The sequence below is a fragment of the Pipistrellus kuhlii genome, unplaced genomic scaffold (genome assembly GCF_014108245.1).
Source record: "Pipistrellus kuhlii isolate mPipKuh1 unplaced genomic scaffold, mPipKuh1.p scaffold_m20_p_2, whole genome shotgun sequence".
Lineage (NCBI taxonomy): Eukaryota > Metazoa > Chordata > Mammalia > Chiroptera > Vespertilionidae > Pipistrellus > Pipistrellus kuhlii.
In genome coordinates, this window is record NW_023425515.1 from 176504142 (window position 1) to 176529661 (window position 25520).

General features: G+C 47.6%; 1 protein-coding gene, 1 long non-coding RNA gene and 1 pseudogene across 3 annotated transcripts; 1 reads left to right on the plus strand and 2 right to left on the minus strand.

Annotated features, from left to right (window-relative positions):
* The first annotated feature begins 654 nt into the window (after nt 1-654).
* BSDC1 (BSD domain containing 1) lies at nt 655-25342 on the plus strand. Of its 2 annotated transcripts, none has more exons than XM_036446428.2 (11): nt 655-727; nt 980-1040; nt 4847-4963; nt 7186-7353; nt 9840-9894; nt 11707-11822; nt 12212-12280; nt 12438-12516; nt 14323-14802; nt 22486-22589; nt 23893-25342. In XM_036446428.2, exons 1-11 carry the CDS (start codon nt 717-719, stop codon nt 23923-23925), a joined length of 1293 nt encoding a protein of 430 aa, XP_036302321.1. In that variant the 5' UTR covers nt 655-716; the 3' UTR covers nt 23926-25342. The 2 variants fall into 2 exon arrangements, with proteins under 2 accessions (XP_036302321.1, XP_045440866.1); XM_045584910.1 differs by having other exon boundaries at nt 22678-23936.
* LOC123652737 lies at nt 6850-12402 on the minus strand. Its single transcript, XR_006742223.1, has 3 exons — nt 12391-12402; nt 10755-10759; nt 6850-7117 (listed from the first exon to the last, which is right to left on the minus strand). It is a non-coding gene; the product is annotated as an uncharacterized LOC123652737 (long non-coding RNA).
* Nucleotides 9416-9788, minus strand: LOC118723775 (annotated as a pseudogene).
* Nucleotides 25343-25520: the final 178 nt, after the last annotated feature.

Here is a 25520-nt window from a genome sequence, read left to right on the forward strand (position 1 = left end):
TCCCTCGACCTCAACACCTTCAACTTCCCTTCTCCACACTGTCTGCATTTTCCTAACCACAGCCACCTGGAGTTGTTTTGAGTCAAGATTGAGTTAATTGTGTCTCCCGATATCTTGAGAGCCCCTCTAGAGTAGAGGTGCATGTAAGTCACCTCTGATTTTTTCTCCACGAACGCCCAATCCGTGGCCCAGAGCCCCCCAGTCTTCGCTCGCTGAACCCGCCCGAAGGGACCCCAAACAGCTACTACGCGGCTGGTTTCATAAAGGGGGGCGGTCCTAGCCCTGCGCTCTGGGATCCAAACGTTCGGGCTCCCGCCGGGCCGGCTCCCGCGGGGATCGCTCCCCTCCTCCCCGCTACTCCCAGCTTCACAAGACCACTCTGAGGGCCCCTGAGGCCCCATGCGGCCACCGTAGGGGACGATGGCCGATTCCCCTCAAGATTCGAGGTTGGTGGGGGCGGGGCCAACGCTTGGGGCCTTAAGACAAAACTGAGGATTGGACCAAGCACTCGGGGGCGGGGCTTAAGGGAGAACTCTGGCTAGAGAATGGACCAGGCCCGAGGAGGCGTGGCCTAATTGTAAAGCAGGGCGGAGATTGGACTGAGGGGGGGCTGTCCGCGCGAGGATTGGGCCGAGTGCTCCGGGGCGGTGCTTAAGGGGGCGGTACCGTGTCGAAAGTCAAAGGTCAGTAAATAGTGGTGATGTCATGCGGGGAAGATGGCGGAAGGGTGAGCCCGTCATCCTGCTCTCGGGCGTTGGGGCCTGAGTTCTCCCAGGGTCGGGGTGCTGGGCCAGGGTCCCCGTGGAGAACAGGGGGCCGGCGTGGCGGCGGACGCCGCTGGGGAGGCGGGGCGGAGTCGCAGTGGGAGGGGGTGGGGGAGGCGGTCTGCGAAGCCTCAGCCCGTGGGGTCACATCCGAGGGGAAACTGAGGCCGGATCGTTGGACCCGCGGGGCTGCCAGATGTGTCTGTCTTCCACAGGGAGGACGTGGGGTGGTGGCGGAGCTGGCTGCAGCAGAGCTACCAGGCGGTCAAGGAAAAGGTAAGCCGGCCCGGCTCCCTTCCTCCCCCGGGGCCCCGCACCGCTTCGCTGCAACTTGGCGCGGCCCCGCCCGGCCTGTGTGGGTGCCGGGTCCTCGGGGAGGAGAACGACTCTCTCCCTACTTTTAGCCCCTTTCGGGGCTACAGAAAGACCGATGCCGACTTAGGCCCGTGGGACACTAGCCACAGCGAAATCAAGACTTTTAAAGGCTGCAGCGACCCTCTTGTGAGAATCCATAGGAAGGAGAGATTTACAACTTCCTCGAAGAGAAAACATGTCATGTAGGTCTTAAAGATAAAGGATTCTAGCAATAAAAACTTAGTCCTTTAGTCCTTTAAAATATTAGCGTATGTGCCACAGCCAGCGCTCTCGAACAGATCCTGAGGAGATCGATATTGGCCAAACAGATGCAGCCCCCAACCCCACAAAGCTCTGGGATGAGCGAGACTTGGCTCCACCCATGGGAAATGCCATTGGGTGCTTCTGTTTCATGCCATTGCTAGCCTGTCAAAGCCAGCCCGAATGCATTGTGGAAATAGCTAACTACTATTTACCTCAAGCTACCGGGATGCGTCCTGCTTCAGAGCAGACTCCCCGAAGCTCTGCCCTCAGTTAAATAGCTCCTTTACTCCGGGAGCTTTTTTATCTTCCCGTGGCCTGTGTACTCCTCTCAGCTCCGGTCCAGCAAAGCTGAGGATGCCCTGAGCGGTTTGTGTTTTGATGGGGACTGAGAAGGAGAATCTCACACTGAGGTTTAACAGAAGAGACCTCCAAGTAGCTCGGTTTCTGTTGCTCATTCTACCGACATTCATTTAGCAAATACCTTTGAAGGCTGCCTGTGTGTTTCCCTCAAGGTTGGTCTGCCATACTCATGAAAAATAGGTAAATTAGCTTTCCATCTTTGTTCTTGGAGAACCCTCATTTGAAAACTGTGTGTGTGTGTGTGTGTGTGTGTGTGTGTGTGTGTGTACTTAACAGTTATATGAACCTGGGCAAGTTACTTAACCTCTTTAGGCCTCAGCTCCTCATCTTTACTTTAAAAAAAAAAAATGTATGTTTTATTGATTTTAGAGAGAAAGGAAGAGGGATAGAGATAGAAGCATTGATGAGAGATAAGCTGCCTCCTACATGCCCCCTATTGGGAGATTGAGCCCACAACCTGGGCATGTGCCCTGTCTGGGAATCAAACCAATAACCTCTTGGTTCTTGGATCAATGCTCAACCACTGAGGCCCATGGGTCCGTTTTTTCTTAGTCTTTCTGTGCTTTCCTGGCCTGCCTTCCTTTCCATCCTGGCTCCATTTGGACCACTCAATTCCCAGCACCCTCAATTCTCTTACACCCCATAGCATAAATTGCCCCAAGACTATTGCTCTGAGATGGTGCTATTATCTGCCTTCCTCTGCTCCTTACTCCCTGTAGTGTGTGGTGTGTGTGTATGAACTTTCCCACAGACACTGGTCGAGAACGTCACACTGCTCTTTGGCCCTGCCACAGATTCCCAAACTCACCTGGACCTGAATATCCCCCAGCAACTTTTTCAATCTCTAATTTGCTTCTTCTCCCCTTGCCTGAGGAACTTTCCTCAAACTTAATACCTTCCTCAAGTTCCCTGTTCAGTCACTTCCTCTTTTGCTTCCAGGAGACAACATTAGCTCTTACTTTAAAATAGATAGATAGATAGATAGATAGATAGATAGATAGATAGATCGATCTTATTGGTTTCATAGAGGAAAGGAGAGGGAGAGAGAGATAGAAACATCAATGATGAAGGAGAAGCATTGATTGGCTGCCTCCTGCACCCCCACACTGGGGATCAAGCCTGCAAACTAGGCATGTGCTCCCGACCAGAATGGAACCTGTAACCCTTTAGCCTGTAGGCCGACTCTATCCACTGAGCCAAACCAGCTAGAGCAGCTCCTACTTTTTAAAATTTGAGGTCAACAGCATGATCTCTTGAACTCCCTCTGCACCCCTGCAGCCAACACATATGGGCTTATCTATTATACACACTCAGCTTTACTTCATTTGCCAAATCCAGTGGGTGTTTTCAGCCCTTATCTTCCTGCACCTTCCTGCTGCATTTGACACTAGTGATCACTCTCTTGAAACTCGACTCCCTTGGCTTCTGTGACATGATTCTTTCTCAATTCTCCACATGCTTCCCCCCCCCTCCCTTTTCCTTTTCTGTTTTCAGGAGTTCCTCTGCCTGCTTCCTAAAGGTGTGGTATGTTGAGGGGCCTTGTCCTCAGCCCACTGCTCTGTTTATAGACTCTTCCTGGGTGACCTCCATTTTCATGTTAGGGTGACTCAGTCCTTTTCTCTGAGCTTTAGTGTTTGAGAAACTCCTTCTGGACAGCTGTTCCAGATATTCCAGTCACTGCTGATTCTACATGACCAGAGTCACTGTCACCATCATCTCTCAACCTGCTCCCCCTTCCGCATTTTCTTTCTGTTGGCAGCACTACACCTACCCTGGTCATCTAGGTTAGCAGCCAGTAGCTCTTCTTGATTCTGTCTTGTTCTCAGTCAGTGTGTGTGTGTGTGTGTGTGTGTGTGTGTGTATAAAATTACCAAATCCACCTTTTTTGCCTGGTATTTTTTTTTTAATGTTTTTATTGATTTGAGAGAGAGAGAGAAAAAACAACAACAAAAAAACATCGATCAGCTGCCTCCTGTACACCCCTATTAGGTATTGAGCCTGCAACCTGGACATGTACCCTGACCTGGAATCAAACTGGTGACCTTTTAGTAAATGGAACAGTGATCAACCAACTGAACCACACCATTGAGGGATGCCTGATATTTCTTGAATCAGTTCCATCCTTACTGGCACTGTTCTTATTCATACTTTTGTTTTCTTTCCTGAACTATTACAATAGCCTTCTAACTGGTCTTCCCTCTTCTAATCTTGTCACCTGAAATTACCTATTAAAAAACGCAAATCTTGTCCCAGCCACTGTTGCTCAGTGGTTGGAACATCATCCCACACACTAAAAGGTTGTGGGTTCGGTTCCCAGTCAGAGGGATGCACCTGGATTGCAGGTTCGATCCCTGGCCCAGGTTGGAGGCATGCAGGATGCAACTCTCTCCCCATCCCACTTTCCCTTTCACTCTCTCTGAAATAAATCCATGGAAAAAATATCCTCGGTGAGGATTTATTTATTTATTTATTTATTTTAAAGTAAATCTCATCATGTCCTACCTCTTTCAAACCTTCGTGGCTCTCCATCACCCACCAGGCTGACTGGATGCTCCATAGTTGCCCTCGGCAACATCTCCAGCTTTATTCCTCACCACTTCTGCTTCTCCTTTTATGTTCATTAGGACTAAAATACCATAAGCCTCAGTAAACCCCATACCCCAACATGTCCAGGCTTTCTTAGGTGACTCCTGCTCATAATCCATGTCACATCTTAAAGCATAGCAAAGCAGTGCAACAAAGTCTGTTTTGCTTCAGACTCCATGTGTCCCCTAACCCCATTCTGCTCCTGAGGACACTGACCCCGTCCCCCTCCGTTTCGTAGGAGACAGCCGAGGACTAGATGGGAGTTACTCTGGCTACACACAGCTTGTAGGTGTCTGGACTGACACTCAGTTCTCAGAGCGGCAGGAAGTTCTTTGCTCTCTGTTGTCAGTTATCAAGTCGTGGAATTGGGACAAGTGAGCATCGCCCCTGAGGCTAGGCTTCCCGTGCCGCTTGAATTTTCTGAGTGTCTGTCTGGTACTGAAGAAGCACAGGGAGCAGGAGCAGAGGGGGTGGATGTCATCCCAGCCGGCTCCGTCATCCCTCTCTGTCTCCCACAGTCCTCCGAAGCCTTGGAGTTCATGAAGCGGGACCTGACAGAGTTCACCCAGGTGGTGCAGCATGACACGGCCTGCACCATTGCAGCCACGGCCAGCGTGGTCAAGGAGAAGCTGGCTGTGAGTACAACCTGCGTCCTCAGAGCCACTGTCCCTCACACCTGACCGATTTTGAGACCATGGTGAAGGCTCCCAACCTTTCTCCCATTTTTCTTTTATGTAATTGCTTTTCCCCATGGGCTCTCGTTTAGAAAGAATGTGTCTGCCAAGCAAACAAGCTACATCTCTGTATTAAGTATTAATAAGCTTTCCCACTTCTTACTGTCTTAGCAGATGTTATCCTATTACCAATGCAATTCATTGTAGATAATTTAGAAAATACAAATAAGTAAAAGAAAAATAGAGAGGCCTAGAGACATCCAAAATGCCATCTCCCAGCGATAACTACTGTTACTATGTGGGAATATATCCCTTAGGTACCCTTTTATTTTCATAATTATCTTTTTTTTTTTCTTTCCCCCAGAGAGAGGAAGGGCGGGGATGTTGGGGGGGGCGAGGTTAGGGAAAAACATCGATCAGTTGCCTTCTATCCTCACCCCAACTGGGGATTGATTTTGCAACCTGGATATGTGTCCTGACTAGGAATCGAACCCACCACCTTTCAGTGCACAGGATGACACTCTAACAGACTGAGCTTCACTAGCCAGGGCTGTAGCCTACTTTTTTACTTAATCATTACAGATTTCATTCTGCAGCTTCACAAATGGCATGGCATTCTATTACTATGTTGCTTTAACCAATTCCTAGTTTCCTATTTCATTTTTCCTCAGTATTGTAAACAGGTACAGTGAACATTCTGATTGCTAAGTCTTTGCCTTTCACATTTTATTTCTAATAAAATATTGGAAGGAATCCTAGGGGGAGTATAGTTTTAGGTCTTTTAATATATATTACAAAACTATCCTCCAGAAGGTGTGCCAACTTATATTTTTACTGGCCCTATTTTTATTAATCATCTGAGGTAGGAGTTTGATTCTGAAGTCAGTGTGGGAGAGAAAATTTATACAGTAAAATGTATCCCTGCAAGTCTCCAGTTTCTGAGGAAGTGCAGTATACTGGTTTTTTACAGTTTTCCCTTTAGTGATGGGACAGATTGCAATTTCTTCATTTGCTCACCAGCTGAATCAATTGCCTTGTGTCTAGAGGCCATGTTATGAAAAACATGTTTGGCAGTTTCTTACCAAGCTCATTTTGTTGAAAGTTGTAGAATGCTGTCTGCCTGCTAACCACAGCTACAGATGAGCATGGAAGACAAGTGGTAGTCCTGCTGAACTGCGATAAGTCCAGCCGGGGCAGAGACAGCACTTGTTTCTTTCATTTATTTATTCCTTTTTTTAGACCCGTGCTAACATGTTCTAGCGCTGAGATAGGTTCTAGTTTAAAATTCGAGGGCAAAAAAATAAATAGAATGCCTGGGCAGCCTAGTTAGGAATAAATATTACAGTTTTCCACGAGGTCTGTAGAGCCTGACCCTGCCTCTCAGCATCTCATCCCTGCCTGCTCGAGGACATGCTGACCAGTGTGGCCAAGCTTGTTGTCCATACATTGGCCCTCAGCTAGTCCTAGGCTTGCCTGTAGGCAAGACGATGTTCTGACCCAGCCCATATTTCCTCAGACTTCACAGAAAATACTCCACTTCCTGAGCAGTCGTGATGATGAAATTGTGATATTACAATATTGCTATTTATTAAATTTTGCTATATGTCAGACATTGTGCATGCCTTATCTCTATTTCTTTCTTTTTTTTTGGTGCTGAAACTCACATAACTTATCTTTTTAATCTACACGGTAGCCCTCTGAAAGAAATATATTTATCTGAATTTTACAGGGAAGGAAACAGACTCAAGGAGGATTTAGGTCTCATATCGGCAAGTAGTAGAGCTAGGATTCAAATTAAAGTTTGATTCCATAGCTAGTACCTTTCTCATCACATTGGCCTTCCCCACGGAATGTCTGTGGCATGGCTCCTCACCTGTCAGTTTTTGCTCAGTCTGGCTGACCCTGGAATTTTGATGAAACAGCCAATCAGAGGAGCTCTGCTCTGACCTACAGAGGCCTACTGCAGCCCTATTCTGCACCCCCATCTGGGGGATGGGAACCCTGGCTGCCTCTCTCTCCTTCTCCAGCCCCAGAGATGGGGGGAGAAGTTGTGAGCGCTTCCCTGGTCCCCACCTACACAGTAAATTTTTGCCCTTGATACTTCACCACCGCTCTCTGCCCCAAACCCCAGATTGCAGCCTACTCCTGGACCACGTGCTTCCTCTGCTGGCTTATCTTTTCAGACTGAAGGCTCCTCGGGGGCGACGGAGAAAATGAAGAAGGGTTTGTCTGACTTCCTAGGAGTGATCTCCGACACCTTTGCTCCCTCAGCAGACAAAACCATCGACTGCGATGTCATCACCCTGATGGGCACGCCCTCTGGCACAGCTGAGCCCTATGATGGCACCAAGGTATTTACTGGTGGCTTTCCCTGCAGCTAACAGCACTGAGCTCTAGCTTCCCACATGTACTCACAAAAGCAATGTGTGTCCTGGCTAAAAAGCAAATGTATGTATATTACTGAATTGGAGAATACCAATAAGCAAGGAGATAATTATTTCTAAGTTCATAATCCCATCAGTCAAAAATAACCACTGATTTCTTACTGATGTTTAACCCTTCCTTCCTCCCTCCCTCCTTCCCTTCCTTCCTTTCTTCCTTCCTGTCATTCTTTTAAAGAATAAGGAGCTGCACAGAGTGTAGAGGGGAGTATTGGTATATTGGGATAATGCTCTAACAAACAGCTACCCAGCCAAGGTTTGCCTGTCTTTTTTTGTTTGTTTGTTTGTTTGTTTACAAACATGGGTAAAGATAGTCTAGGGTGTTGTTGTTTTTAAACCAAAAAGGCACTTTATACATACAATTTTGTTACCTGCTTTTGAAAAATTTATAAAAAATTTAGCACCTCTCCTAATCACCATTATTTTTAATGTCTTTAAAATGAATATGGCATAATTTATTTCTTAAATATATTTTTATTGATTTCAGAGAGGAAGGGAGAGAGACAAACATCACTGATGAGAGAGAATTATTGATTGGCTGCCTCCTGCATGCCCCCTACTGGGAATCGAGTTCACAACCCGTGCCTGTGCCCTTGACTGGAATTGAACCCAGCACCCTTCAGTCAACAGACTGAAGCTCTATCTACTGAGCCAAACCGGCTAGAGCTAGCATAATTTATTTCCTCACTTCCCTGTGTTGCATATTTGGATTCCTTTCAGATTTCAACCATAATGAGGAATGCTGTAGGGAGCATCTTGACAGACATGATCTGCTCTATATTTGGGCTATTTAAAACTAACTTCCAATAGGAATACATGTATGGGAGGAGGATGTCTATATTTCTATCACATTTTATTTTCTCTCGTTATTTCTTGGATGTCATGGAGTGTTTTTTCCTAAGTTGCATGGTGTCATAGCAGTTTAGCCTCCTTCATAGCATTTTGCCACATTGAATTTCCATTCCAAATGTACTGAATTCCAAGAATTGGCACCACCACTTAGTGAAATTTGAGTGGAATTGTGAACATTTTAAAATTACAGGTTTTTAAATTATAACAGTGAATCACCAAAACCACTTGCTGCAGTTCTGATGCAGCCAGCCAGCCCAGGCTTCATGTAATACTGAGGAAGGAAGACGGGGCTTTCTGTTCACAGCTAAAGTTTGCCACTTCCATGGCCCTATTGGAACTCAGCCTACTGTTCACTTGGCAGATGGCCATGAAATTAAGAGAATCTTGATGAATGGTTTTAACTTGGGGAAGTTTTATTATTTCAAAACTTGTCCATAAATTTGGACCTTATTAATATTTTTGCATTAGTTTTTCAAGCTTCACATAATTCAAAAGTATTTTATACATATAATTTTGTAGCCTATTTACCCTTTATTTTCTTTCTTTTTTTTTTTTAAGAAATTTTTTAAAATTTATTTTAATATATTTTATTGATATTTTACAGAGAGGGAGAGAGAGGGATAGAGAGTTAGAAACATCGATGAGAGAGAATCATCGATCAGCTGCCTCTTGCACACCCCCTACTGGGGATGTGCCCACAACCAAGGTACATGCCCTTGACCAGAATCGAACCTGGGACCTCTCAGTCCTCAGGCCGACACTCTATCCACTGAGCCAAACCGGTCTCGGCAGCCCTTTATTTTCTTAGTGTAATATTTGGTGAGAGATCATTTTTCTCAGAGCCTACTTTTGGACTCCTAGCCCAGCACTCCCCTCCCTAGCCTGTTTTTTTTTTAAATTTATTTTTAAAAATATATTTTATTGATTTTTACAGAGAGGAGGGGAGAGGGATAGAGAGTTAGAAACATCAATGAGAGAGAAACATTGATCAGCTGCCTGTTGTAGTTTTTTTCTTTATTGCTCCAGTCAACAAAAGGGAAACTTTATTGAGGCACCAGGGCCATGGAGTTCAGGCAGAAGGCAGTCAGTCCTGCGGGCTCAAGGAGGTGGTGGAGAGGCCTTATTTATTAACCTTCTGGGGACACAGGTTGTTGATGTGGCCTCACGTTTTTGGGGAGTTGACAGCTTGAGGGTACAGGCAGGTGTAACACCTGTGACGTCATCTTGTCACAGTTGTACTTCTGGGAGAGCTGGAGGAGGAAGGGCTCGATGATGCCACCCTGTGGATGAAGCACCAAGTGCAGGGTGCACTCTTTCTGAATGTAGTCTGAACGAGTGCAGCCATCCTCCAGTTGTTTGCCCACAAAAAACAGGCGCTGTTGGGCAGGTGGGATGCCCTCCTCATCTTGGATTTAGGCTTTGATATTCTCAATGGGCTCAATCTCGAGGGAGATGGTCTTGCCAGTCAGAGTCTTCACAGAGATCTACATCTCTGCATCTGCTGGGGAGGCGGCTCATTGAAGAATCTTCTCTGTTTCTTACAGGCTCGTCTCTATAGCCTGCAGTCAGATCCGGCAACCTACTGCAATGAACCAGATGGTGAGGGGGTAGCTGGGGGGGGGGGGGGTGCTTGCAGGGCAGGGAGGCCAAGGGCTAAGCATCCCCTGTGTGGAGGGACCAGAGTGGAGTGAGTGTGCACCTTAGGTCTGGTGGGATGGGTGATGGTCCCTCTTCCTCCCTGAGCCCAGGCTGTCTTCATCCCTGTCTGCAAAGACTTCGACCCTTTCCCTCATCCTCAGCTCAGGCTCCCTCCCAGCCCCGCTGCCTGCCTGTTTGCTAAACCCCTGTGGTACAGCAAGCCCCAGGCTGGGAACTGGAGGTCAGAAACAAGTCAATCCCTCAACCTGGTCTAGACATTCAGGAACTTAGGAGAGGGAAACAAGACACAGTGAATAAAGCAAAGGTAGTAGATTTGGAATGACTGCTTCTATAAAATGATGGGTGCGGTGGGAACCCAGAGGGATGCCACCCAGCCTAGCCTGGGAAACTAGGATGTGACACTTGAATTGATGTTTTAAGGATGAATTAGCAGCAAATGAATTTTATCTTTAAAGAGGGGGTGGGGAGGAGGTGGGTGCTTAAGCAGAAGGTTCAGAAAGAACAGGGAGCAGCTGGCATTTGGGAAGGTTGAAGTAAAGGGAGCATGTGAGGGAATAAGAGCAGTGAGAGATGCGGTGGAAGCCACATTGGAATGCTTTGGGTGTAAGGCTAAGCAGTTTGAATTTTGTCCTAAAATGTTCAAGATAGTACTTCTTAACATTTTTAAAAAATATATTTTATTGATTTTTAACAGAGAGTAAGGGAGAGAGATAGAGAGCTAGAAACGTCGATGAGAGAGAAACATCGACCAGCCGCCTCTTGCACACCCCCTACCGGGGATGTGCCCACAACCAAGGTACATGCCCTTGACCGGAATCGAACCTGGGACCTTTCAGTCCGCAGACCGACGCTGTACCACTGAGCCAAACCGGCTTCGGCAACATTTTTTTTTTTTTTTTTTTAAGTCAAAAAGGCCTTTAAAAATCTGTTGAAAATTACAGGCCCTCTTTTAGCAAAATTTTATATGCAAAAATGAGAATTCTTGGACCGTTTGAAGTCCATCTTTGGACCATAGCTTTTAAAGCCTCCTACAGAGAACTGGTGAAGGGTTTTGAGGCCTGAGGTAGTCAGGTTTTACAATATATAAAAGAGTTCTGGGCAGTGTTGTGAAGGATGAAATGGAAGGGGAGAGAGAAGATAGGAAGATAGGTTAGGAGCCTTGGTAGCAGTCCTCACCGCAGAGATAGGGTCAGAACCTAGGAGGTGGCAGGAGGAATGAAGAGGAAAGGGTGCATGTCGAGAAGGGGAAGGGTCCTCGGGTTTCCATTGGATTCCTGGGTGGATCAGGTTGGGCAGGAAAGAAAAGGAGTTGGGTTTGCAGCACCCGTGCAAGTGGATGTGTCCAGGGGATACGTGGACCCCTGGATCCGGAGGATTTTCACGAGGGAAGCAATGGCTACCAGAGTCAGAAACTGGATTGGTCACATGAGGGAGGACAGAGAAGTAGCCATTGGATCTGGAAACATGAGTCACTGGTAACCTGAGAACAGCTCTTTGAGAGAGGAGATCCTGTGGCCAAGAGCAGTGGGCTGACAGGAGTAGGCATGGGAGAGAGGGAGTCTGCAGCCCTCCTGGAGGTCATGAAGATGCTGCGCCTGATCTCACTCACCCCTTCCCCCTCCCTTGCTTCCCACCATGGGCCAGATGGCTTTGAAAAAGACCTTATCTGTGACCAGGCTTAGGCGTGTGTTCTGTAGGCCGTGTTCTCTCCTCAGACCAGGGAACTGACCCTCAGTGTCTGTCCCTCTACAGGGCCCCCGGAATTGTTTGACGCCTGGCTTTCCCAGTTCTGCTTGGAGGAGAAGAAGGGGGAGATCTCAGAGCTTCTTGTAGGCAGCCCCTCCATCCGGGCCCTCTACACCAAGATGGTGAGGGCCCAGCTGGCAGGAGGTGGCGGGAGGTGGGAGAGACATTTCAGAGTCACCTGGCTTAGAGAGCGGTGGGAGACCCTACAGAGCCAAACCAGCCAGTTCCTGGGCCAAGAATTTTCACAGGGGAAATGATATACCAGGTTTCTGGCCATCATGGTGAGAAATGGAAGGACTGGCAAAACCTGGTGGGATTCCTGTTCTCCTGGGCCAACCTAGGCCAGGAAGATAGCAGGAGTGGGGTGTGGGTTGGAAATACTCTGGTAATCATTGCTCAGCCTCTTACTGTATTTGAAATCCAGAGTGGCTAGGAGCTGGCTGATAGGGCTGGGATGCAGACCCCGCACAACCATTCCAGATGTTTCATCTTTGCTGTCCCCTCCCTCCAGGTGCCCGCAGCTGTTTCCCATTCAGAATTCTGGCATCGGTATTTTTATAAAGTTCATCAACTGGAGCAGGTATGCTGGCCTAGCCTGGCTAGGTACTCCGCTCAGCCATGGGGGGAGTGAGCTGGATTTTGTTGAGGGAAGGAGGGCACACAGGATGCCAAGAGTTCTGGGGTTAGGACCAGATGGGAAGAGGGTGCTGTGACTGTCCTCGCTCCCCCACATTCAGGAGCAGGCCCGGAGGGATGCCCTGAAGCAGCGGGCAGAACAAAGCATCTCTGAGGAGCCTGGGTGGGAAGAGGAAGAAGGTAAGACATTGGGCAGGTAACAGGTGCTGCCTGTGGGGGACTGTCTGTCCATTCTCGCTGAATCCTGGAGAGACACGGCGCCCGGGGAAAAGGAATGAGTGTGTGCATGCTAAGGACAGGCTGAGCTGATGAGATGCTTCCCAAGGCTGGGGGGATGCTAGGTACAGAAAGCACCTAATCTGCCGTGTCCTCCGTTGTAGCAGATTACCCTGCCGGCCGTGGACCAGCTACTGCAGAGTCACATGGGATGCTTATTGAAATCCCAGAGCGCCTTATCCTCTCTTGTAAGATTCTATGGGGTTGCCAAAACCGGTTTGGCTCAGTAGTAGAGCGTCGGTCTGTGGACTGAAAGGTCCCAGGTTCGATTCCGGTCAGGGGCATGTGTGTTGGTTGCGGGCACATCCCCGGTAGGGGGTGTGCAAGAGGCAGCTGGTCGATGTTTCTCTCTCATCGATGTTTCTAGCTCTCTATCTCCCTTCCTCTCTGTAAAAAATCAATAAAATATATTTAAAAAAAAAAAAGAGTCTATGGGGTTGTGGGTTTTTTTGTTACTGTTTTTAAAATTTATTTTGAGAGAGAGAGAGAAACATCCCATGTCAGAGAGATACATCAATCAACTGCCTCATGTACATGCCCCAATGGGATTGAACCCGCAACCTGGCTCTGTGCCCTGCTGGGCAATCGAACCCATGACTTTTCGGTATACTGGCTGAGATGACATTCCAACCAACTGAGTCACACAGGCCAGGGCCAAACTTGTATTTAACAAGTAATGTTAATGCCCAGCCAGACTTGGGAATCACTGGCTTAGGGAGGGAGCTAAGCATCCTCTATGGCAGCTCAGCTTTTGACAGTGTGGGAGTGATATAATAACACATTTATTTATTAAGTGCTTATATTATACTAGAGGCCTAGTGCACGAAATCTGTGCTGAGGGGAGGGATCAGCCTTCCCCCAGCCTGCACCCTCTCCAATCTGGGACCCCTTGGGGGGCCTAAACCAGCAGTCAGACATCCCTCTCACAATCCTGGACCGCTGGCTCTTAATCACTCACCTGCCTGCCTGCCTGATTGCCCCTAACTGCACCCCCCTGCCGGCCTGGTCACTCCTAACTGCCCCCCGTTACAGTCTGGTCACCCTTACTGCCTATTTGCCCCCAACTGCTCTTCCTCCCCTCCCCCAGCCTAATTGCCCCCAACTGCTCTCCATGCTGGCCTGGTCACCTCCAACTGCTTCCACCTGACAGACTGGTCATCCCTCATGGCCCCCCTGCTGGCCTGGTTGCCCCATGCAGCCTGCTGTTCAGTTGTTTGCTTGTCCCTCACTAACCCCCCTGCGGGCCTGGTTGTAGACAGCCATCTTGTGAGGGCATATACCTAACCTGTACTAAGAGCTTTATATATATGGTCATTACCACAACTCCATTATCCTCTTTTATAAATGAGGTAAGTAAATTAAAGTTAAAGAAACACCCACAAAGTGCTTTGCCTGAGATCATATAGCCTGATCTGAACTCAAAACCGACAGAAAAAGAAAACTTAAAAGTCTTAGTTTTCTAGTCTAGAATGCCATCTTGGGCTGAATTTCTAGAAGCCGAGTGCCCACCAGATACGTGCTTGGCCTCAGGGTAAGTGAGACTTTGACAGGGAGTGTCTGCAGAAGAACCTGGTGGAAAAGGGTGAGGACTCTGTCACCCTTTCATCCTGATCAGAGCAAACTGTGGAAGAAACCGAGGCCTGTCTTCAGGGGGCTCCAGGGTTGTCTTGGGGCTAACAGGGCATATTGCCCGCTTTCCTCTTTTGACAGAGGAGCTTGCGGGCATCTCACCCACACCTCCAAAAGAGGCAAAGGTTCCTGTGGCCAAAACTTGCACATCCCTTGAAGGAGGACCTGGCCCCCAGAGTCCCTGTGAAGAGAATCCGGTGATCCCAGTCGAGCCTCCAGCAGAAGTCACCCCATCAGAGAGCAGCGAGAGCATCTCCCTCGTGACCCAGATTGCCAAACCTGCCACCACCCCTGAGGCGCCAGCACTGCCCAAGGACCTGTCCCAAAAGCTTCTAGAGGCGTCTTTGGAGGAACAGAACCCGGCTGTGGATGTGGGCGAGACTGGACCCCCGCCCCCAGCTCAGTCTAAGCCCCACACCCCTGCCGGTCGCCCCAGTGGCCCAGAGCCCAGGCCTCCAGCCAGAGTAGAGACTCTCAGGGAGGAGGTGCTCACAGACTTACGGGTGTTTGAGCTGAACTCGGACAGTGGAAAATCTACACCTTCCAACAATGGAAAGAAAGGTAAGTCAAGGCCAGAACCAGGGGAGTGTGTGGGGCAGGGCAAGTGAGAGTTGACACCTCACAAGGCAGACTGATCTCCTTGACCCTTGTGAGGATCCTAGGAGCAGCTGTCCTTTATTTGTGATACTGTTGGTGATGACAGTTACTATATATTATTCATTTGTTTATTTTTTTATTTATTTTATTTATTTTTTTTAAATATATTTTATTGATTTTTTACAGAGAGGAAGAGAGAGGGACAGAGAGTTAGAAACATCGATGAGAGAGAATCATTGATCATCTGCCTCTTGCACACCCTCTACTGGGGATGTGCCCGCAACCAAGGTACATGCCCTTGACAAGAATCGAATCCGGGACCTTTCAGTCCACAGGTTGACGCTCTGTCCACTGAGCCAAACCGGTTTCGGCTATTTTTTATTTTTAAACGTATTTTATTGACTTTTTATAGAGAGGAAGGAAGAGAGAGAAAGAAAAACATCAGTGAGAGAGAAACATCAATCAGCTGCCTCCTGCACACCCCCTACTGAGGATGTGCCTGCAACCAAGGTACATGCCCCTGACAGGGATCAAACTGTAGGCCGACACACTATCCAGTGAGCCAACCCGGTGAAGGCTACTATATATATATATCTTTTAATATATTTTATTGATTTTTCACAGAGAGGAAGAGAGAGGGATAGAGAGTTAGAAACATTGATGAGAGAAAATCATTGATCAGCTGCCTCTTGCACACCTTCCACCGGGGATGTGCCCGCAACCAAGGTACATGCCCTTGCCCGGAATCGAACCCAGAACCTTTCAGTTCGCAGGCCGACGCTCTATCCACTGAGCCAAACCGGTCCCAACAAGGGCTACTATATATTATTTATTACCTTAGTCCAATTCTAAAATACACTGATTAAAGTGCATCTTACAAAATAAGGTTTATATTAAGTCCTGTGCTAAGTTTGTAGCATTACTTTTAATTTCTCACATCTTACAAGCCAGTGAGGTCACTGTTACTGTCCTCATTTTACAGATGAAGAAAGTGAGGCTCAGAAATATTAATTAACTTGCTCAAATCACATGGCCACAAGTGGCTAGCCCAGATTCAGACCCAAGTCTGTCTGACTTGAACCCCATCCCCTTAACTACCTACCGAATTTTATCCTTTTGGACAATTTAACCTTATCTTGGGTGGGTATTCTGGTGACACTGATTGATGTCCAGGGTCTTCTCTCCTGGGTCACCTTAGAAAAGTCATTAGCTTCCCTAAGCCTTCATTAATTATTAGTATAAAATATATATAAACAAAACTTACATGTACAATTTTGAGGGTTTTTTTGTTAATCGGTTTGGCTCAATGGATAGAGCGTCGGCTTGAGGACTGAAGGGACCCGGGTTCGATTCTGGTCAAGGGCATGTACCTTGGTTGCGGGCATATCCCCAATAGGGGGTGTGCAAGAGGCAGCTGATCGATGACTCTCTCTCATCGATGTTTCTAGCGCTCTCTCTCTCTCCCTTCCTCTCTGTACAAAATCAATAAAATATATTTATTAAAAAAATATATATTTTCCATTGATTTTTAGAGAAAGTGGAAGGGAAGGAGGAGACACAGAGAGAGAAACATCAATTGGTTGCCTCCCAGGTCGAGCCTGCAACCAAGGTGTGTGCCGTTGACCAGAATCAAACATGGGACCCTTTAGGGCCTAGGGGTGTCGAACTCAATCAGAGAAGGGGCCAAAATCTAAAATCCAGCCTAAATCTCGGGCCAAATGGTTTACTGAACAGTCATAAACTGTCATTGTGATGGAAACGCAGCGGAGTGCAGTGATGACAGTGCGGTCCGGGCCACATTGCAAGGCCTGGCGGGACGGATTTGGCCTGCGGGCCTTGTGTTTGACACATGTGCTTTAGGCCGCAGGCCAGAGCTCTGTCTACTGAGCCAAACCCATCCCGGCTGCATGTACAGTTTAAAGAATAAAGTTAATGTTTCTGCGAGCCAGCTTAAGAAATAAGCTTTAGTGTCTTATCTGTATAATGGAATTTTATTCTGGAGACTTTGACTTGATGTCACTGGGGAACCTCTAACTCCTAGAATTGACGATGCCTTTGTTGTCAATTTCTTTGCCACATTCAAAAATACCTCTCTACGAGGTAGCTGATGGCCAGCAAGACCTTCCCTCAGCTCCTCACACACACATGCATCCTGTCTGCCAGCTCTCGGTACCAGTCAGCCACGAGGCTTGCCTGCTGGCACGAGAGGGACTGCTTTGCTGCAGTGGGTGGGAAACAGACCCCGCTACACCCTCCCCTGTCCCTGATGGAAACTGCAGGGTTTCTAGTTTCCAAACAGAGTGTTTCCTCTGACTGGCTCATGAGGTCATCCATTGAGCTCCTACCTATTCTTTGTGAGACACTGAGGAGGGAGGGGCAGAAGCTGCAGGCTTTGTGATGAAACATGAAGCTGTGTGGGACAGACTAGTATTGGAGAAGGTCAAAGAAAGAAGGAACATCTCGGCGTCCGCGCGTCTTTCACCGAGGAGGCCAGCATTGTCTAGGAAGCTGGGGAGTACGGGGCAGGTGCGGGGAAGTAATCCGGGCTCGGCGTGCCCACAAAGGCCATGTAGCAGAGGGCATGGGGCACACTGAAGGGGTGACGAGAGGGAGGAACAGAAGGGTGAATGGATTGGCTCAGAAATAGAACTTAAGAACGTAAGCTGAATTTAAGGTTGGACTTAGTGCCACAAAGCAGTGGGGCATGCTGCATATACTATATGCCCAACCTGTACTAAGAGCCTCTCATGGGGAGGCTCTGGGTTCAAATCCCAACTTAGCTCATAAGCCATGTGACTTCAGACAAGTAACTGATCTCTAAGCCTTCATTTACGCCTCTTATCAACTGTTTCAGGTAATTGTTTCAGGTGCTTAAGGAGAAATGCTTTGGAGAAATGATGATAATAAGAGGTACTAGTCTCTGAACACTTTCTGTATGTTCATATAGCTCTGTGCTAGGCACGATATGCATAATCACTCAATCTTCACAAAACCCCTGTGGATTCTGTGCAATATTCCCCTTTTTTTATCAGTAGGAAATAGATCAGTCACCTCCCAATTAAGTACTTAGAAAAGTATGAAATAGTCATTTAGGAGAGTGGGTGAGTAGGTGATGGATCAACAGGTAGTGTGTGGTTGCTGGGTGGGTGGTACTGAGGGCCATTGGAGGTAGTCGTCATTAACTTGGAGACACTGGTCAGCACTATTGCACTTTTGTCCAGCCAACATCACTTAACTTTGAGAAGAGGCCTTAAGGACTCCATTTGTTCATGTGCGGGTACAGGCACAGAGCAGGTGGGGAGTTGGATTTAACCAGGGTTCGTTTAGCTAGATGAAATCAGTGGAAGAAAAGGAGACAGTCAAGTACATGAAAGAAGTGATCAGAATGATGGCTTCTGGAATCCTAGCTGGACAAGCGAGGGAATAGCGATGAAAGAGGTGTAAGGTTAAAGAATTATAGGTTCCATTTAGAATCCACATGATCAGGAAAGTGAGTAGTGGGTGAAAGAGAATGGACAAAATGAGATTTGGGGGAAGATGCAGCAAAAGCTCTTAGCCGCTCCGTGTTACTGTCTGCGTGCCCTCAGGGACTCCCGGAAGGAGAGGCTGGGATTTGATGCAGAAGACCCAGCAGACATAGTTGTAGTCAGTGAGGGGAAGCCAGGGTCTTGGATGAGGGTCGGACGGTGGGAACAGCAGAGGGAGTAAATCTTAAAGGGAAGACTGGAGACTTAGAGACAGAGTGACTCCTTTCCCGATTGTGTTACTTCCTAAAATGGCATGAGGGAGGCAGTCTCTGCGCAGCAGTTTTTCCTGGGGTCCGCTGCAGTGCCCGTCTTTGCAGATTTGCTTCCTACCTGAGGTTAGTGATGAAAAACGCCATCGTGAAGTCTAAAAGGATGGTTGCATAGGTGAGTTTTCTGCCACAGGCACAGTATAATGGAGATCTTACTCTCCTTGTGTGACTGAACCGATGGTGGGACAAGGCAGGTGGCAGAGCCCCAGTTCACGTCTCTGCCACTCACACCTTCATTTTCTCATCTGTGAACCAGGACTGTGAATACCTACCTTGGAGGACGGGTGTGAATGCTCCAAAAAGTTTAGCTAGTACTCTGTTTTCTAAAGGGTCTGCCCTAGCATGTAAGCCTGCAGAAGAGAGTTTCCAATCCCTAAAGGACAGCTGAGGCTAGAGAAAGCTGTCATGGCCACGGCCACAGCTCTGAGGTGACAAATCAGCCAGGAGTCTGGCTTCCATCTCACAGGGAGCCTGCTCTGTCAGAGGGCCAGGTGGGTCCCACCAAAGTGTTCTGGAAGCTCAGGGACACTTAGTGTGGGTCAGGGGAGCTGGGTCTTGTGGCAGGCACATCTGTCCCTGACCAGCTGTGGGGCCACATGCAGCATCACTTAACTCTGAGAAGAGGCCTTAAAGACTCCATTTGTTAAATATCCAATGTGCACATATGTACGGACACCTTCCACTGATATTTATAATATTAACACTGTCTGGTGTCAAACGGAAGGCTCAAGTCCACACAGAATCACCCAGGTTCCTGCAGAATCCTGGACGAGGGTAGGACAGTGGGAGCAGAGTAGAGGGAGTAAATCTTAAAAGGAAGATTGCTGAGTGAATGAGGGGGTTGGGGGAGCAGGAGTCTGCATCCTAATAAGCTCCTCCAGTGGTTCTTTGCAAAGAGGGTAGTTTATCTTTATTTATAAAGTAAGAATGAAGCTCAGTAAGTTGCCCAAGACTACAATAAATAAAAGAGTCGGGATTCCACCCAGACTGACTTGGTGCCATAGACCATGCTCTTGCCACACTGCTTATAGCTAGCTAGGTGCCCGTAGCTAGGAAGAGAGAACAGTGTGAGACCCCTTATAAGGAATGTGGGGGCTGGGCTGAGGGAGGGTCTGAGACCCCAAACACTTGGTAAGGAGCAAGTTAGAAAAGAAATAAGGAGATATTATGAGTCATGCTGTTGGAATCAGGGGCCTACATTTTTTAAAGGTCCTTTAAAAAAAGAATTACAAAGTAATACATGTTTCTTTTGGGGGGGGGGGGAAAACACACCAAGAAAAATTTCCCCATGACCGCATCATCTAGGGATAATTATTTAGTATTTTTGTGGATATCTTACTGATCTTTTCTGCATACATCTGTGAGCATATTTCTAAAATGGAATCTTACTGCATATACTTGTTTTTACATGAACTATATTGTAGCTTTCTTCTTAGTAATAACTTTCTTTTTTAATATATTTTGTTGATTTTTTACGAAGAAGAAAAGAGAGAGGTAGAGAGTTAGAAACATCGATGAGATAGTATCATCGATCAGCTGCCTTTTGCACACCCCCTACTGGGGATGTGCCCACAACCAAGGTACATTCCCTTGACTGGAATCGAACCTGGGACCTTTCAGTTCGCAGGCCGATTCTCTATCCACTGAGCCAAACCGGTTTCGCCGTTAGTAATAACTTTCAATGTGCATTTTTAAAATATTTGCTTGTAAGAAGTCATAACCAAATATGAATTTTTAGAGCAGCGGTTGTCCAACTTTAGCAGGCATCAGAATCACCTAGAACAGGGATGGATAAACTTGTTCTGAATAGAAAACTGTATAGGTCTAGGTCACAAATATATCATATTAGGCTTTGGGGGCATACAGTCTCTGTCTAAATACTGGCTGTGCTGCTGTAGCCTCAAAGCACCCATAGGCAATGTGTGCACAACATTTTATTCCAAAACAACAGAGGCTGGATTTGGCTCATGGGCCATGGCTTACCAACCCCTGGTTTAGAGAGAGGGTCCATGAATATTTATTGAAAACGAGCTATGTGTTCTAGTCACTTGGAGTATATTGGGAAATAAAACCAATACCCTGCTGAAACCGGTTTGGCTCAGTGGATAGAGCGTTGGCTTGGGGACAGAAGGGACCCGGGTTCGATTCCGGTCAAGGGCCTGTACCTTGGTTGCGGGCATATCCCCGGTAGGGGGTGTGCAAGAGGCAACTGATCGATGACTCTCTCTCATCGATGTTTCTAACTCTCTATCCCTCTCCCTTCCTCTCTGTACAAAATAAATAAAATATATTTTTTTAAAAATTAAAAAAAAAAACACCAAAAAAACCCCACAAAAAACCAATGCCCTGCCTGCTCTTGAGGAGCTCTCATTTTAACTCCTATATTGTTAGGCAATAAATATATTAAATCTGATGGTATATGCTAGAAAGTGACAAAACAATGGAAAAAAGAACAACTTGGGCAGAGGGGAATAAGTTGCAATTTAAAAGGATGTTAGAGCCCCAAACCCGTTTGGCTCAGTGGATAGAGCGTCGCCCTGCGGACTGAAAGGTCCCTGGTTCGATTCCGGTCAAGGGCGTGTACCTTGGTTGCGGGCACATCCCTGGGTGGGGGTGTGCAGGAGGCAGCTGATCGATGTTTCTCTCTCATCAATGTTTCTGACTCTCTATCCCTCGCTCTTCCTCTCTGTAAAAAATCAATAAAATATATTAAAAAAATAAAATAAAAAATAAAAGGATGTTAGAAAATAAAAGGATGATTAGGGTAGGCCATACTTAGATGGTGAGTTTGAAGGAAGGTGTACAGGAAGTTAGAAGTTGGCTTGTGGATGTAGGAGAATTCCAGGTATAGGGAACAGCCCATGCAAAGGCCCTGCAGTGGGAATGTGCCTGCTGTTTTATTATAGATGTAGCAAGAAGAGTGTAGGCAGAACAGAGGAAGTAAAGAGGAAGAGGTTCATTGTTTATTCTGGGAGATTTTTGTGGCTCCCAGGGAACCTTGGAACCAAAGTGCTCAGTAACTTGCTTTTCCTCATTTAATAGTATCGTTTTGTGGGTTTTTAAAAAATATATATTTTATTGATTTTTTTTTTTACAGAGAGGAGGAGAGAGGGATAGAGAGCTAGAAACATCGTTGAGAGAGAAACATCAACCAGCTGCCTCTTGCACACCCCCCTACCAGGGATGTGCCCACAACCAATGTACATACCCTTGACCGGAATCGAACCTGGGACCTTTCAGTCTGCAGACTGACGCTCTACCACTGAGCCAAACCGGTTTCGGCAATAGTATAGTTTAATACTATTTGTCATGTATATGTTCTGCAGTCTAACCTTTAAAAGCCACATAACGTTCCATCACATCACTGCACTATTTACATTTGTAATTCTCTTGTCAGTGGATTTTCAGGTGGTTTTTTTAAGTTTTTCATCACTATAGTAGCACTAGCAGGGGTCCTCAAACTTTTTAAAGTGGGGGCCAGATCACGGTCCCTCAGAGAGCTGGAGGGCCGGACTATATGAACTACTAATTCCTACTGTTACACCTCGGCTGCGCTCACTGCCCAAAAAACCTGGCGAGCCGGATCAGACTCCTCTGCGGGCCGCATGTGGCCCGCGGGCCGTAGTTTGAAGACGCCTGCACTACAGTGAACATTCTTTTGGCTAAATTTTTTTTTACTGTATCTAGGATTTTTCCTTAGATTCCTAAAGGTGGGAAGTGGGCTAGAACAGCAGCAGAAGGCAAAGACCTTTGTTGTGTCTTTGTCAGGTCCTTTTAAAGAATGCCATTATCTCCAGCTTTGACCTCTTCACATACCACTCTGACTTCGACACTGTGGATTTTGGTTCTAGGCTCAAGCACAGACATCAGCGAGGACTGGGAGAAGGACTTTGACTTGGACATGACCGAAGAAGAAGTGCAGATGGCACTTTCCAAAGTGGATGCCTCTGGTGAGGTGAGTGGACCCGGTTGGCCACAGGGAAGCACGCCCAGCGATCCCAGGGTCTGAGGCCTCTCCCGCTCCAGCCCAGCTGTCCCCTCAGGGGGATGGGTCCCTGAGCCTCTCTGAGGTGGCAGGTGAGAGAGAGAGCTGGGACCTCCCACTCGGGCCCTGAGCAGTTGTCATTGGATGGAAGAAAGGGAGAGTTCCTGGCATTACTCTGTGTCAGAATCACCAAGGAACCATTAAAAAATAGAGATGCCAAACCCTGCTCCAGATCTGACTCATGGTCCCCCAGGTTGGGACCTGAGCAGATTTCTAGTCTTGGGAGACAAAAGACAGTGTGATCTAGGGCTGATCACTTAGCCTGAAACATGAAATTGATCATGATAAGCTTGTCAGCTGTGACAGACAATGATCGACACAATGGGACTTGGGAGCACTAGTATATGTTACCAAAACCAACACAAGACCCAGTTCAGCTATGAGCTCTTCCTTCACTACCTCTCAAAATGAAAAAATGGCTCATTTTGAATGAGAGCCTAGGGATAAACCTCTCATAGCTAGTAAACAACAGGCATATGATTCAAGTCTGTGTTACTTCCATCGTCCACCATGTAACTCATGCACCTGCTAGAGAGGTAAATGGATTAGAGGCGCAGGGAGGGCCTTGTTTTTCTGATTGGAAAACGAGCCTGAGAGGAGGCAGTGAGCCATGCGAGAGCATCTTGTACCTGTGCCTTCATGATACCCCAAGGCAGAAAGGCCCTGCTGGCCTGTCATGGCTTTTGTGTCTTTGCAGCCTTCTTTTAAAGCCTGACATCCACTCTTCCAGAGCAGTTATTTTGTAACTTGCCATAGGGGATCGGCAGGCAGCAGGCCAAGAGAAAGTTGCTGGGAAGATTTTAGCTAAGGACTGGGGTGCCTGAGCCCCTAGTGAGGCCCTGTAAGCACCTGCAGTCCAGAGCCACCCTTGCTTCTAATTGAGTGCCACCCTCCAGCTCTCTGCCTCTCTGAACCATCTTCGTAGCTGCTCAACAGGAGACAAGTTTTCGTTACTGTCCCCCTTGTAGGACAAGTGTTGGTTGGTGGAAACATTTCCTTTGGGTCTGGAATGATCAGAGAAGCAGACTCACCGCTTAGATAGAGGGCAGCTCTGCTCCCAGACACATTCCTTAAGACTGGGGTTCACTCTCGTGGGCAGCTGAGGGCTTGGGGCTATCTGGAAATGGAGGCAGCAAGGGGAGCTCTGGGTCTAGGTTTGACTTAGAGGAATAAACTGGTATTTGTGCTCTCCATTGTCCTCTCCCATTTGCAGCTGGAAGATGTAGAGTGGGAGGACTGGGAATGAGGGAGCCAGAACAAGCGGCTCCCCCTCCCACAGGACCTCCCATTTCCCTCGGTCGTCTCAGCCCAGCCCTGGAAGACACTGACCAAGAATGTCCCCCAAATGGCCTCAACCAGAGCTCTAGGCACAGATTCTGGGTTGCTTCTTGCTGGCCCTGGGGGCCCCTGCTCACATCTGGGAAGGGGCTCACAAACCAAGAACTCTGACTTGTGCCAACCATAGGACGACCCTCACCGGAAGAGCCTACATTTTTATGCTGAATTCCCTGTTCCTGGGGACTCTTGCTGGGAAGTCCCAAGGGACAGCTCCATCCCTTCTGCCTCTGTGGACAGGAGCTGAACCACCAGTCTCTTGGAAGAAGCCAAGTCAACACACTGTCCACCCATAAGCAGGCAGGGAAGGACATGCCACCTGCCATTGGCTAGATAGGGATGACAACCTGTTTGGTTCTTATTCCAGTGGGTAAGAGACATTTGATTCTGGGGAATTAGCCTCTCTTGGGAATCTCCTCTTCCCAGGCATTTTCCATTCCCAGAAAGGTTCCTTGTGGTTCAGAATCTAGAGACCAAACCCATCTCCTTTCATCCAGCCCAGCTGGTATGTCCCCCACACTTTTCCCAGGGCTTCTTCATGTCGGATGCACCCAAGTCCTTAGCCCAGCTGTGCCACCTGCAAGACTCTACTCTTGCTTTTCTTCCCCTCCCCATGAAGGGAGGGGCCCCTTCAGGCCCTTCTGTACGATGCCTGGGGGTACTTTGTCCAGCCAGCTACCCACCTCAATTCACCTGGATCTTAGGACACAAGCCAGCTCGCAGTGGCACAGAGCAGTGATCAAAGCTGAGTACTTACAACTCTGGTAAGCCCAATTTCTCTGCCTCAGCCCTTCTGCTTCTAGAAGGGATGTGCTGGGGTGAATTCTTGAGACTCATCAGGCTTCTGAAAAAGCTCTTCTTGAAGGCAGACCCATCTTTGTCTCTCTCACCCTCCACTCTGCTAACGCAGCCCCTCTAGGGGAATGCGGGCTGCAGGGATCCCTGGAGGTCTTGGCGCTGACAGGGCTGCTCTGGTGTTCCAGTGCAGAGTCTGGTGCTCACCAGTGATTTAATGGGAGCATGGCTGGGATCCCCAGGAGTGAGGGGGTGGGGTGGAGAGAATGCTGAATCTTTGTGATGGGATGGGGTTTTTCTCTTTGTAATTATTTCTTTAGTTTAATCTATCTTTTGGTTGTTTGTGCAATATTATATATTTTAAATTATAATGCATCTCTCCAGAGTATTTTGTAGCTGGGAAAAGAAAAAGAAAAAAGGAGAAAAAAAAGATTCTAACAGCTGTTAGTTTTGTAATTAAAAAAGAAAGAAAAAAGAACTTTGTTCTGACCTTTTCCAGACTGTCGTTAACAGCATTAAAGAAGTCAACAGAAGCTGGAAGATGCCTGGGGTCTGTTCTTGTCCCCCATGGCAGCTGGGCAGGACAGTCACAATGTGCAGAGTGGCTTCCTGCTTAGAATCTGGTGGGGGCGGGGGAGAGGGAGGAAGGGGTGGGGGCCTGGGTTCTGAGGGCGTCCCTGTCCTCATCTCAGACTCCGCTTGGCCTTTGGA

Coding starts and splice junctions, on each gene's coding strand:
- BSDC1 (XM_045584910.1), top strand. Junction 11,823..12,211: donor GGGCCCTCTACACCAAGATG/GTGAGGGCCCAG, acceptor CCCTCCCTCCAG/GTGCCCGCAGCTGTTTCCCA. Junction 14,803..22,485: donor TTCCAACAATGGAAAGAAAG/GTAAGTCAAGGC, acceptor TTTTGGTTCTAG/GCTCAAGCACAGACATCAGC.